This window comes from Chelonia mydas, chromosome 21, assembly GCF_015237465.2.
Source record: "Chelonia mydas isolate rCheMyd1 chromosome 21, rCheMyd1.pri.v2, whole genome shotgun sequence".
Taxonomy (NCBI): Eukaryota; Metazoa; Chordata; order Testudines; family Cheloniidae; genus Chelonia; species Chelonia mydas.
Window position 1 is genome coordinate 6593454 of NC_051261.2, and position 12794 is coordinate 6606247.

The window sequence follows — 12794 nt, forward strand, 5'->3', positions numbered from 1 at the left end:
CTAGAGGGCACGTCGTCAGCAGCGGTCAGAGCTGATCCAGAGAAGGCAGCCTGGACAAGAGCGTACCTCCTGAAGGCGGGGTGGCCATATCTGGCTCTCGCAGACTCCCAGGGCCTGAGGTCAGAGGGGAAATGGGACCAGGTCTGCTGTCCAACACTGCTGGACCCCATGACACCATGACATCCTGGTGGGAGGACTTGTTGACCTGTTGCCTCTCTTTTCAGAGGACAAAGCATACGTGAATCCTTTGGTGTGTGCCTTCTTCATAGCCCTGCTACCGCTCTGGATCATCATTGCCAAGAGGAATCCAGTAACCCGGGAGGTGCTGTACTCTGGGTGGGAGCCAGTCATCATTGCCATGGCTATTAGCAGGTAGGAAGGCATGAAATGACTGTTTTGCTCCAGCCCCACCAGAAAGGGATACCCTGGCTTCCCTTCAGGCGCTCGCCCAAGTGGTGCATGCTGGGCAGAAGAAACGGAGGTGGTGGAACCGAACCCCTTCAAATGTTAGAGTTCAGATCTACAGCCCAGGCCCCTCTCCAGTAACAGACCAACAATGGCACGTCCCTCCAGCAGAAGTGAGCTAATTCTGCTCCTAAAGCTATGCAACTCTGAGGGTGGAACTGAGAGCACGATTTCACCCGCTGTATGTCAAACAGATTTTAATGTGCACCAAACAAGTATCTCCTAAAACAGGGTCCCCAAGTACCTGTCTGTTTGCTGTCATCTTAGCATCTAAGGGTCCCACCTGGGATCAGGGCCCCCCCAGGCTGGGCATTCTACAAACCCATAGTGAGACAGTCCCTGTCTCAAAGAGGGGGGGGAAGGAAGTATTGTTATCCCTGTTCTACAGGTGGGGAGCTGAGAGACAGTGACGTGCCCAGAATCACATAGAGAGTCTGTGGCACAGCCAGAAAATAAACCCAGACCTCCTGAGTCCCAGTCTAGGGCCTTCACCACAAGAGCCGTCTTTGGGAAGTGACTGCCCCCGACGCGTTCGTGACAAAGGCTCTTTCTACACCACATACACAAGGATTTACCATCTCTGTTCCTGTTGGGGAATTTAATCTGACTGAAACTTACATACCAGCTGGTGTGACGTGTGCCAAAATGCAACTTGCATCATGGGAAAGCACCCCCTGCCTGACTCTGTGGCTCCAGCCAAAACTGTCTTTTAATATGACACATGAGTAACTCTTGTCCCTCGATGCTCTGATATTATGCACCAGCTTTAAGAGGCCCCAGTGTCCATATGCATCTGCTGCTATTGCGTAAATGGGTAGAGATGGCTGTGAAGTGTGTACAGTTGCAGTAACCAGCCTCACAAACAGTGGGCGCTGCTTCTCATGCCGAAATAAGTTTGACCCTTGTAATCACTTGGGAGTCTCTGGATCTTCTGAGTGGTCATTTTCTCTTGGGCATCAACTCCTTCAATGTCTTCCTTTGCAGTGTTGGAGGGTTAATATTGGACAAAACTGTGTCGGATCCAAACTTTGCGGGGATGGCCGTCTTTACGCCGGTGATTAATGGTGAGTTCCCTTCTGCTCTGCCAATGAGCTTCTCGGCAGTCCCTGCCAGACAGTGGGTAGAATCTTCAAAAGCGCCCAAGGCCCATTTTCAAATGTGATTCAGGAGCCTGCACATGTTGCTGCCAATGGGATTTGGGCTCCTAGGCTTGAGACAGGGTGTTAAAGCAACTCAGCTGCTCTGTAGGGTGGTTGCTCCTCCTGGTGATAGATTAAGATGAGGGAAGCATGTCAAGTGATCTACCCTTGAGTTGATGCTTCAGCGAAGATGCACCTATGCACGTAAGTGTCTTTGAATATTTTATCCAGTCTGCCCCATCCCTGTTCCTTGAGCTTGGGTCTGAAACATCTAGTGTCTTAGGCTCCGTTGCTAATAGAACTGTGGGGTCTGCTCATTATGTGTATGTTGCACACTTTTTAAAAAATGCTATGAATCTCTTGCTCTTGTGGCAATGAGTTCTGCAGGTTATGCGCTATGTTTCAGACAAAATTCTTAGCAGTTTTAAACTTACTGCAGTGACTGGCCCATTGTTTTTGTGCCCCATGCACAGCACTTAAGGCTCTACAATAATGCAGTTGCAGCAGGGGTCGCAAAGGGAGGTCGTAGAGCAGTGTCCTTTCTCTCTGGCTTTTTGCATCCGGCAAAAGTGGAGTGTGGGCCAGAAATACTGTCGTGGTGCTGACAGCTTGGTCTGTAACTGAGCCAGCTGCAGCTGCTTTCTGACAACACAGCAAAAGAATTCTGCATGTGAGGAGCAAGAGAGGACTCGTTCACCTGCTGGTCTGAATGTTCTGTAGCCATGAAAAGGGTTCAAGTTCAAAGGTCGATAGAGTTGCACTTGGCTCCAGAAGTCTCAAGTGCGCCCGAGTTCTGCAGGGGGTGGGTTAGGTACCCGCTCTCACTGCTCCCCTTCTGGCCTGCAGGTGTCGGTGGCAACCTGGTGGCTGTCCAGGCTAGTCGCATCTCCACTTACCTCCACATGAGCGGAATGCCGGGCGAGAGCTCAGAGATGGCCCCGCGCAAATGCCCCACCCCCTGCAACACATTCTTCAGCTCAGGTATCTGTTCCTTTTACCCAGCACCGTGCCCTGGGGCTTTCCGAGCTAGGGGATTTCCAGTTCACTTCACCGGTGTCATGAAATGGCTTGACGATTAGCTGGCTCAGCCTTCACTGAGGGAGGGGTCACTAAGCAGCCAGGAAGGGAAATGGGAGCAGAGATCTGTTGGGAGGCAGAGAGACCAGGTGCTGACCCGGCCTGCACTCTTGCTTACAGAGACCGTGTTAGTGCTGTTTTGGTGAGGTGGAATGTCCCCGTTGGGCTAGGAAAACAAGGCTGCCTTCATGGCAGGTGTGTCTCTGCGTCCCCAGCATTGGAATGGCTTCTTCCCCGCTTGCCTCGAGGCTGCCCGCCAGTGGCTCGGCTTGGACTGGCCAGCAGAACTGAAGCTGCAGAAAAGGTTCTTGTTAATAGAGGCTCTGTAATGTTTCCATTATTTAGCTGCAGACCCGGACGTTTCAAGTCAGGATGGACATGGTGGGGGGAACATTGCAGCAGGAAGCCAGATTTGCATTTCATGCAGTGCATGTGCTGAGATTTTACTCTCTACCATGCCTGGGGCAGCCCATAGCCTGGGAGCGGATCGGCCTGGCCTCTGAGGGCAGGGCAGACCCCAGAAGAGTGGCCTCGTGGCGCTGAGTAGGGTGCTTTATGGTCTCGGATGTCACATTATCTGTTGCAGTGTGTGTGTTGGGAGATATCCGGTGAGGCTGTGCTGGACAGAGAGTTGGAAAAATGAGCCCCAAAAGGGGGCAGGTGCAGCCCTTGGGAGCACCAAGCACCCTGCTTTAGTTGCTCTTATGAATTCCCCTTAGTAAATTCAGCCTCCCAGTGAATTATGGAAAGCAGTGTACTGAGCACCTGCCGAAAGGTACCACTTCTGTAGCCACGGGGATCTGTGTAGAGCCTCTTCGTTCGCCTGTCCCTTTTGACCCTGTCTGTGCTAGGAGCAGAAGTGCGTTATCTCTAGCTGATCCCAGGACGGGTGGGTCTCTAAGCCGGCGTTCGGCGCTCTGGGGCGTTTCTGTTACTCTCCTTGCACTTAGCACATAGAGGTGTGGATCCAGTATGCTGTGGCACGTGATCAACTAGAACGTAGTCTGCTGATTAGTGGACACATCCATGCTGGCATCCAGGGAGCTGGCTGCAGAGTTTCATTATCTGTTTAAATCCTGAGCTCCATCCTCGCAATTTCCTTCCAGATGTGAATTCCCGCTCTGCCCGCGTGCTCTTTCTCCTAGTAGTTCCTGGGCACTTGGTTTTCCTCTACACCATCAGCTCCATGCAGGGCGGGCACACCACGCTCACCCTGATCTTCATAGTCTTCTACATGACCGCTGCACTTCTCCAGGTAAGAGCTGGCTTTGCCTGACCCGTCTCCTCTGCGTGAATCGTGTTGTGGATTGTGATCCCCGTGCTAGAATAACGGACACTAGTGCACCACCTGCGGTAGAAAACTGGCCCATGGCTGTGATGGGTCACCCTCCCATGCTCCTGAAAATAGGTTTTGTCTCATTTAGAGTCCGCAGAGAAAACGGTTTCAGCACCAGGTCAGTGGGACCCATTGGCAGCCGCTCCTCAGTGCAGACAAACCTCACAAGTGGGATGGAGTGAGGCGCTTTCTCCTAAGTAAGGGGAATCTGCAAGGTGCAGAGCTACAAGTACAGATGACATGATTCTTGCACCTGGGACAAATGCAAAATATCCCTTTATTATTTGCACTTAGTATAATGCCTGATAGCCCCAGTCATGATCCAGGACCCCATTGTGCTAGGTGCTGTATGTAGCCGCAGCACAAAGACTGTCCCTACTCCAGAGAGCTCACACAACATACCCCTTCCCTTGACTAGAGAGAGAGCATGAAATGGGCATCTCCCGGCCCCGATCTAGCGCTCTTCGTGCATCCCAAATGCCCCGCAGAGAACAGAGAAGTTTGGGATGCGCAGCGTGCTCCTTACTGTTCCAAACACTCCACTGGCCACGCAGCTCTCCCTCGAGAGGGGGCGAGAGCGAGCTGCGTGTGACAGGTGTCCGTCACCTCACTTAATGCGCGACTGGGAGGCCTTTGGATACTCCAGTGCTGCGGGCAGCCTAAGAGCCTTTGTAGCTGGAACAGTCAGGTGGGGCTGGCTGGTTCAGGGTCCCCCGCTCAGTCCTCGTCAGTTGTTACATTCCTCACTACAGCACCTTCCCTGCGGGGGACCCACTGTCTCACAAATGGCTGTCACAGGACTCGAATTAAAATTCCCATAGAACAGAGCAGCACATGATAAACCGGGGTGCTTCTGTCTGCTTCGGTGACCCTGTGAAGATGAGTGCATTAGGCTCCCTTCCGTGCTCAGGGTACTTATTCCACTTTCCGTAGCTTTGCAGCCTACGCTTGGCTTTTAAAATCCTCAGGAGCAGGAAACTCACTTCCTTGGCTGTAAAGAGCCGTGAGCGCCAAGTGGGGCCGGAACAGTGTCTAAGCGGCTTGGCAGCGAAAACAGGGTGTGAAATGTGCAGCATCTCCCATGACTCGTGGGGCTCTTCCTCCCTTCGCTGGGCCTTTCTCATACAGGAGACATCTGGCTGGGCTGCCAGCGTTGGGCTCCCATGCTCCTCACCGATTCTGTGTAAAATAACCCTCAGTGCTTGAGGTGAGGAGCGTGCACTCAGGGATGTAAAGGGTGACTTTTTGGCATTTCAGGAAACTCAGGCAGCCAATAGATCCCTCCCCTACTACACAGGCAGACAGAGGGGAGACTGTAGCCAAAGAGTTATCCTACTAAACACAGCCACCTCCTGGTGCTGGTGGAAGTTGTTGCTGGTTTTAGCATCCCCCTAAAATCAACAACCGAGCTGAGCTCCAGGAAATGAGTCAGAGCATCCACAAGAAAGAAAAACAGCGCGTGCTGGACAAGGCTGCTACTCTAAGTCGCGACCCCTGCTCTGTGCTGGACACGTGAAGGGAAGCTTCCTTTAGCCACCACTTTCTAAAGTCCCTGGTGCTCTTCCCCCTGCAGAGAGCTAGCTGCATTGTGGGAAGCTACAGGCTTGCGAGCAGAGTGGGGGCTCATGGGTAATTAAATGGATTGTAGTGAAGGAGGGGGCCTTGGCCTGATCCTTCCAGCCCTCACTCCGGTCACAAGTTGATGGCTTTAAATGTCTGTACCTGATCTGCTGCTAGATGGATTTGTGAGCATTTCTCCTGGCTTTGCTTAGGACTCAGTGTGAACTACTGACTCGGGACACCCTCAGTGTTGTCCTAGAGCAAAGGTGAGAACCTGACCATCTGGGGATTCATGTCACTGCTCTGAGACCGCTGTCCTGCCCCCAGGAACCCAGGACTCTGCTGCTCCAACTCTGCTCCCCTTTCGCTGGGCTTTCTGCTCACCTCTGAGTCACCCCAGTGTGAACCGTGGATTGGATCCTGCCTCTACTTCCCTGGCTCTGGGTCCACTAGCTCCTCTCTCTTATTTTGGTTAGAGTTGTGACCTGAGCTACAAAACTTGGATCTGGGTCAGAGCCTCCTCATTTTGGAGGCTTTCAGCCCACATGCAGTGAACTCTCTCATACACCTAAAATAAACTGATGGTGATGCATTGGGCATAGAGCAGTAGGGAGGTTTTCAAAGGCACATTGGGGAATTAGAAACCCAACTCACATCTTGTGCCCCCTAACTGTTCACTTGCAGGCATGCCCCTCTCCCACATGCCCACAATCTGAAATGTGCCCACCATCAAATCTTTGGTTTTCCCTTGTTTGAGGATGTTCCTCTTAACAACCAGCCCCATCTCTTTTTAGTGTTCTGAACTATTCCGTAGGCTTGAATGGGATTAATAGGGGCTCGCTCTTCAATCAGGCTGAATTGCAAATGCCTGAGTATACAGGAACTTGAAGAACCCAGGTGGAAGGCTTTGTCCTGGGGAAGAAAAGGGCGTGAAAGTCTGCGTTAGTAGCTAACACGGCTCTTTCCTCTTGTCTGTTTTCCAGGTTCTCATTCTACTCTACATTGCCGACTGGATGGTGCATTGGATGTGGGGTAGGGGCCTGGATCCTGATAACTTTTCCATCCCTTACTTAACGGCGCTGGGTGACCTGCTTGGGACAGGTCTCTTGGCTCTCAGTTTCCACATTCTCTGGCTCATCGGTGACCGGGACACGGACGTGGGAGACTAGCTCTCCCCATCATCCCCTTCTTTCCTCCTTCCCTTTCTTCTGTCTCTCTTGGGACTTCAGCATTGATACTGGATTCTCATTATTTTCAATGGGAATTTTACGTGGTTTATATTTCAAGCCAAGTTTGTACAGAGAAATCTAGTTTTAGGAAGGACAAAAAAAAGTGTAAGAGACAATCACCAAGTGCAATTTCATAGCCACAGCTTCTGAACCAAGGTTATATTGGAAATGTTGATTGAGTAGTCGGATCATAAAGGAAGCCCACACCCATCACAAGAGGTAAAGGGTCACCCTTTTGGTTCATAAGCATTCAATGTTCAGGATACAATTCAGGTTTGTTTTAATTATAAACTGAATAGGCACCTCCCAGGAGGGAACACCCTATAAACTAGGATTTGGGGCATCCCCAGATCCTCCCCCAAAGCCCTACTTTATGCCTGGGTTCTAAATCAAACAAGATTCTGGTTGGGGAACTAGCCTGAGTGTGCCGGAAAGATCCCTTTTAAACATCCACTCCCACCCCCAGATGCTTATAAGGCGTGCTCACCTGGTTTATTTGAGGCTTTAAATCATAACCCTAAAGTTGCTGGATTTTTAATTGTATGTAGGACTTTAGTTTCTCTCCCCCCCCCCTCACCCTTTTTAAGTCTGAAATGCATTCCTCGTTCCAGAACATGCACCCTTGTAGTGGCTCTTATTTTCTGATACTGGGTCAACTTCTGTCTCTCCCACAAGCTCCTTAAAACAATGCTGTTTTTCTCCTTTTTGGCTCTTCCCAGAGAGCTGGGTGTTACGTTCAACAAGTGGGAAGTGATCCTCAATGTGTTGTGTAGAATTTTGACCACCTTCACCCTAAATGAGGCTTGGTTTCAGGGGGTGATTGTTGCTGCTCTGAGCAACCCCAGTATATTGGCTAGCTGCACTCTGCCACAGCCACGTAAGTATGGCTGTCTTGATTGCCTTGAGAGGGAGTGATTTGCTTGGAAGCCCACACCACCTTGCCCTTACCGTGGGCTGAGCAAGACAGCAACAGCCCAGCCAAGTGTATCTGTCATGACCATCAATCGTCCCATGCTGCAAAATTCCAGTCTGGAATTGGCTTGGCACTTTCCCTGCAGTTCAGAGCTAGAGACCTGGTTTAAGGCCAGGCATGTTGACAGGTTTGAAACTAAAAGGGGAGTTCCATCATGGACTGATGGGGAAACAATACCAAAAAATACAGGAACCTATATAGATGTCAAAACCAAACCACATTTACTGTCTTGCATGCCAGAAAGATAAGAGCTGAGGGACCACTGTCTAAAGGTACTTGTAGAAGAATAGTTTCCTGTTTCACACTGTTTGAGGGACGCCTCTTTTTTATGGCCTTAACTGTACAGAGTATTTGGGAGACCTGGCTTACGTAAAGATTGCCTTAAATCACAGAATCGCAGTTCTTAATAGAGTGCGGTCTCGCAGACTCAGCGCTAGTAGGGAGTGTGTTTCCAGAGGGTTTTCATTCCTATGTTAGAAGGCCTCGGAACTGCTCTCTTCAAATGTCACTTGTGATCGTAGCTCTGAAATTCACATCTCTTCACCCCAGCGACGTCTCACAAATCTAATTTGTCCAGGGCTTCTGTTGAAATTTTGCTGCACTGAAGTCCCAATTTCTTGGAGACCTTCTCCTGCACCTCGGCGTTAACTGACGCAAAAAACGGGTCACTTGTTTCCATGCCCAGTATGGAGGGATACATTGGAGATTTCCCTTCCCTAACACTTAAGCTTTTAGTAGACCCCCGTCTTACTATTTTACGTGCCTCATCAGTTCCCTATCTAAAGACTTGTGCCAATGAAAGAGAGAAACCCTCCATGGCCTCAGCTGAAAAACTGAGGGAGGTAGAGGTGATTGTTTTAAGAGCCATAGCTCTACGTGGGTGAGGTACCTAAAGTTTTACCAGGCAGAGGGAAGGGAGGATGGGCGGGGAGGGTAAGAACTTAATTTACATTTAAATTTTAAAATGCTTTGAAGGACAACTTTTTTTTTTATTTTTCACCAGTTGAACTTGAATGCATGTGTACTTTAGACCTGGCTGCAAATGAAGAGAATGTTGGGTTCCTCTTTGTATGAAAATTAAAAAAGACTGTCTTAAATATTTATAGTTGATATAACTGAATTGACAAATGTCAACTTAACTGATTTTTAAATTATATTTGGTAAAATAAAGATGGCATTTATTTATGTGGATTGTGACCCTCTTTTTTTCCTTCAAGCCACCATTTCTGAACACTGCTCACCCTGTCTATTAGTTGAAAACCCTCCTCCTGAACTAGGACGCTGTGTGCTTTCAGCTAAGGGGCCTGAATTTGTTCACACCCCTACCAATTCTACCCTGATACATCTTCAGTGGAGATATTTACACTCTTCTGTAAACAGGGAGTGAGAGAGAAATCTAGTTCAGAGGCTATTGCTAGCCCAAGGTTACAGGTTTGACGCTGACCTGTACAGTCTTGTCTGATAAGGAATTGGCCATTGAATAACACTAGTATATGCTCTCCTGCAGCATAAAACTAGAATAGATCCCCTTTCGTATGAATTAGTTGTGAGGCAAATTAGTGCAGTTCTGGAAAAGCAGCTCAATCACCGAGAAAGCGCCCTGCATAGCTATATAAGCTTTGCATGCTGGATTGGGTACAGACAAAATCCCTGAAAGTTGGGAAAAGGGAAATGTAAGATGAATATCGAGGAAGATTTCCCCTGCGCAGGAGACTTTTTAGAGTGGTGTACTCTCCCAAGTGAAGTGGTGGGAACCCCATTGTCTGAGGCACTTAAAACCAGACTCCATCCTAGAAAATGCAGGGGACATCTTTGTGTTGGTAGGGAACTGAACTGGATGGTCCAGTCTTAACACTCTTCATCCTATGGAACTCTCCAAAGAAAGAGACTGAATCACAAACTGGGTTATGCTCCCTTACTTTGACAAGGGTATTGGGAAGTTTAAAATTAAATACTTCAAGCATGCTGTGGCCTAACCATGTAAAAGCTTAGTGATACAAGGCTTCCCTGCAGCACTGGTTTGGCTGAGGAGAGGAAAGGCGAGGCTACAGATAGACAACTTGGATCGGCAGGCTAGCAGATGGAGGTCTGGAGAAATTCTGTTGCAGTTTCTATAGCAGAGTCCATCCTCAAGGATCCCAAAGAATTTACACCATTACTTCACATTCAGCTACCACAGGGCTGAAGGAAGACACCAAACCAGCACACGCAGGACATCTTGGAATGCCAGGACAAGCCCCTACTCTTACAGATCATGCCAAGATGCTCTCTGATAGTTACGTAATGCAGACAGAAGGCCGGCTGAAAACTCCCCACAGGACTAGATCCTACGAGCTCCTGATATCCTTGAGGAAGGGAGCTGCCTGGCCCCTGCTGGAGCAAGGTCCCATACAGGCAACAGTCTGGATCCCTACCTCTGTTTCAGAAGGGAGAAGCATGCAGCTGTCCCTGCTTCCACCGGAGACACACATAACTGGTTGAAACATTTTCATGTTTTAGATAGAAATGGCTTTTCAACAAAATGGGAACTTTCACACACACACACAAAAAATCCCACTTTTTAAAATTCCGGAGGGGTTGTTGAAAAAACAAATACTTGTGGGAAGGAGAGGGGGGCATACTCCATTGGGGGGGGGGGGGGGGGGAGTGTATGTGCAAGACAGCTTGCCAATCAGCTTTAAGGATAACCTTTTGGTTCATGGATTATAAACTTGAATGAGGAAGCGCTGACAGCTTAGCCACTTCGCTATCCCTGTGGCAGGGTCACTGAGTGGACAGCCAGGAAGCTGATGTCTCTTCTCAGTGGATTTCAAAAGGCAGGAGTTCCCCCGGTTGGTCGAAGGTTGCTCTCTTGTATCACTCTGAAACCTGTCTCTTGTCCTTGTTTATGCTAAGGGGTTTGCATGAGTGTCTTATTCATGCGGCACATCTGGCTTAATTGATTTGGAACACGATACATGGTCTGAATTAATAACATCTTGCCTAGTACATGGTGCTTTAATGTATGTCAAGTCCAGCAGCCTCTTGATTAAAGATCTTTCTCTGGGCTCATCTTGGCTCTCGCTAAAGCTCTCCAGCAACTCAGTGTTGTAACGATCAATGGAATATATGTAAAAATTTGTATGCATAGCAAGCAACACGTGTCCCATGAAAAAGATAGATTGTAGTCCACCAGCCTCTACCCTCCCAGCCATAGCTCTGTGTTCAGATGGCTCCCTGTAAATTCAGCGGGAGTTCTAGGCAGAGAATGCCAGGTTGTTTTCAGCCACATGATGTGCGTCAGAACCCTTTGCTGTTTTTGTAATCACAACCTCTGATGGCAGGGCATCTCTATTAACATGTATCTCCTCTTCTCCCATCATCTGTTTGTCAAGGTCTACGCCAGCTGAAGACTCTCAGGCCTATGCACAGTGAATGCTAAGCAACCTCCCAGACCAGCTGGTACTGGAGCCCGCAACCAGCACCATGTTCCCTGCAGCTGCAGCCTTTTTCCTTTTTTTTTAAGACCATGGACCATTTATTATCCTGCATGGATGTGCTTTTTGACTGCTCGTCTGAGCAAGGGTCACCTTGTGTTGTCTGAAACCAACCCAAGCTGTCTCGCTGCATTAAGGACAAGTGAACACCAGTGAGACCTCATTTACTCCCACAGTCTCTCATCTGAATCTGTGTCCTGCTGCATAGCTTGTCATTCTGGGTTTTGATTCTCCCCTGTGTCAGTGAGTGAGAGAAATTTTACATTTGCAGCAGGCATTTGCAGGTGAGAAGTAACTTTGCTTTGCAAAGCCCCCTTTAATTGGAAGTACCCATCACTCTGCTTCTTCTAACAAACAGCCCAACATGAATAAAAGCCAAAGCAATTTCTTGCCACTGTCCATTTATTCCCTGGAATCTGTGGGAAGATTTCTTAATGGCTGTTTTTAAAACAGAACCTTGCTTTTGGTTCCCCTTGCCAGCCTTGAGTGTTCAAAAATCTTGGGTGAACTCGTGCCCTTGAGCCAGATTCCTAAAAATCATGAGATTTTTTTTTCTAATGTTGAGTTATTTTTATTTGCCTTCTAGTTTTTCAGCCATTAGGGTATTTTTTTAATTTTTCTATACAACTGCAGGGGCTACAACTTCAGATTTCATTTCTTTTAAAGTGAGATTCTATGATCACACGACTCCAGAACCTGGGGCCAGATATCACAAGAGCTGGCATTACTGTGAGCTGCTTGCGTCTTGCCCATGCCAGTTGGTCTCTCTGTCCTCTGTGTTGTTCCTAGTGAATTTAACATTAGAACAGGTGGTCTGATACCTGATTGGAAGCTGGATGGAGCCAGGCCTGAGACATGGGAGTAAAACCTACAAACTTGCTCGGTTCTTTCTTCTTTACAACAAAATTTTAACAAATCAGAATTCCTTTATCCCTGACCCATATTCTAGGAAAACTTTTTTCATGATTATTTCTTCACTCCGCCCTTTGTATTAAATCATTATTTAACATTTAGAGTGTAATAGTCTGTACAGGTCTCAACCAGGGAAGGACTTCACTGTGCAATAGAAACATACAATGAAAAACAGTCCCTGCCCCAAACAGCATACAATTGCAGTTTATACTTAATCCTAATGAATACTGAAATTCCTGGTCTTTGCCAATTTGAGAGTTTGTAGGCCGGGTCCAATGCAGTTCCTCCCGCTTTAAATGCAGAAGCCCTTACCCTCTGAGCTGAAGGAGAATCTCCATTATCTCTTAGCACTATAGGGCCTATGACTGCATGCTACCCAGCATAAGGGCAGTGGCAACAGTTCATTACAATATGTGCTTACATTGTATCTTCTAACAATTTCCATACCTTTTGTAGCTCTTAATTAAACCTCACTTCATCCCTTTGAAGTCAGTAAGCAATGTGCTTATTGAGCGCTATCTGTGTACTCAGGGGCATACACCTGTAGAGGCTACTATGTCTTTGAAGAGCTCACAGTATTTACTGTCAACTGGATATGGCACATACAATTCAGACATGTGATACATG

General features: G+C 48.3%; 1 protein-coding gene across 3 annotated transcripts in view; it reads left to right on the plus strand.

The window, feature by feature from the left end:
- The window catches only part of SLC41A1 (solute carrier family 41 member 1), a 30648-nt gene extending 21678 nt beyond the window's left edge, over window positions 1-8970 (plus strand). For 2 of the 3 annotated variants that reach the window (XM_037884914.2, XM_037884913.2), the window contains 5 exons: window positions 225-372; window positions 1450-1529; window positions 2451-2585; window positions 3788-3936; window positions 6561-8970. In XM_037884914.2, the coding sequence (XP_037740842.2) occupies window positions 225-372; window positions 1450-1529; window positions 2451-2585; window positions 3788-3936; window positions 6561-6746 (698 nt within the window). In that variant the 3' untranslated portion in view covers window positions 6747-8970. The remainder of the gene's footprint in view (window positions 1-224; window positions 373-1449; window positions 1530-2450; window positions 2586-3787; window positions 3937-6560) is intronic. The other variant, XM_043533781.1, reaches the window with a different exon arrangement.
- The last annotated feature ends 3824 nt before the right edge of the window (window positions 8971-12794 follow it).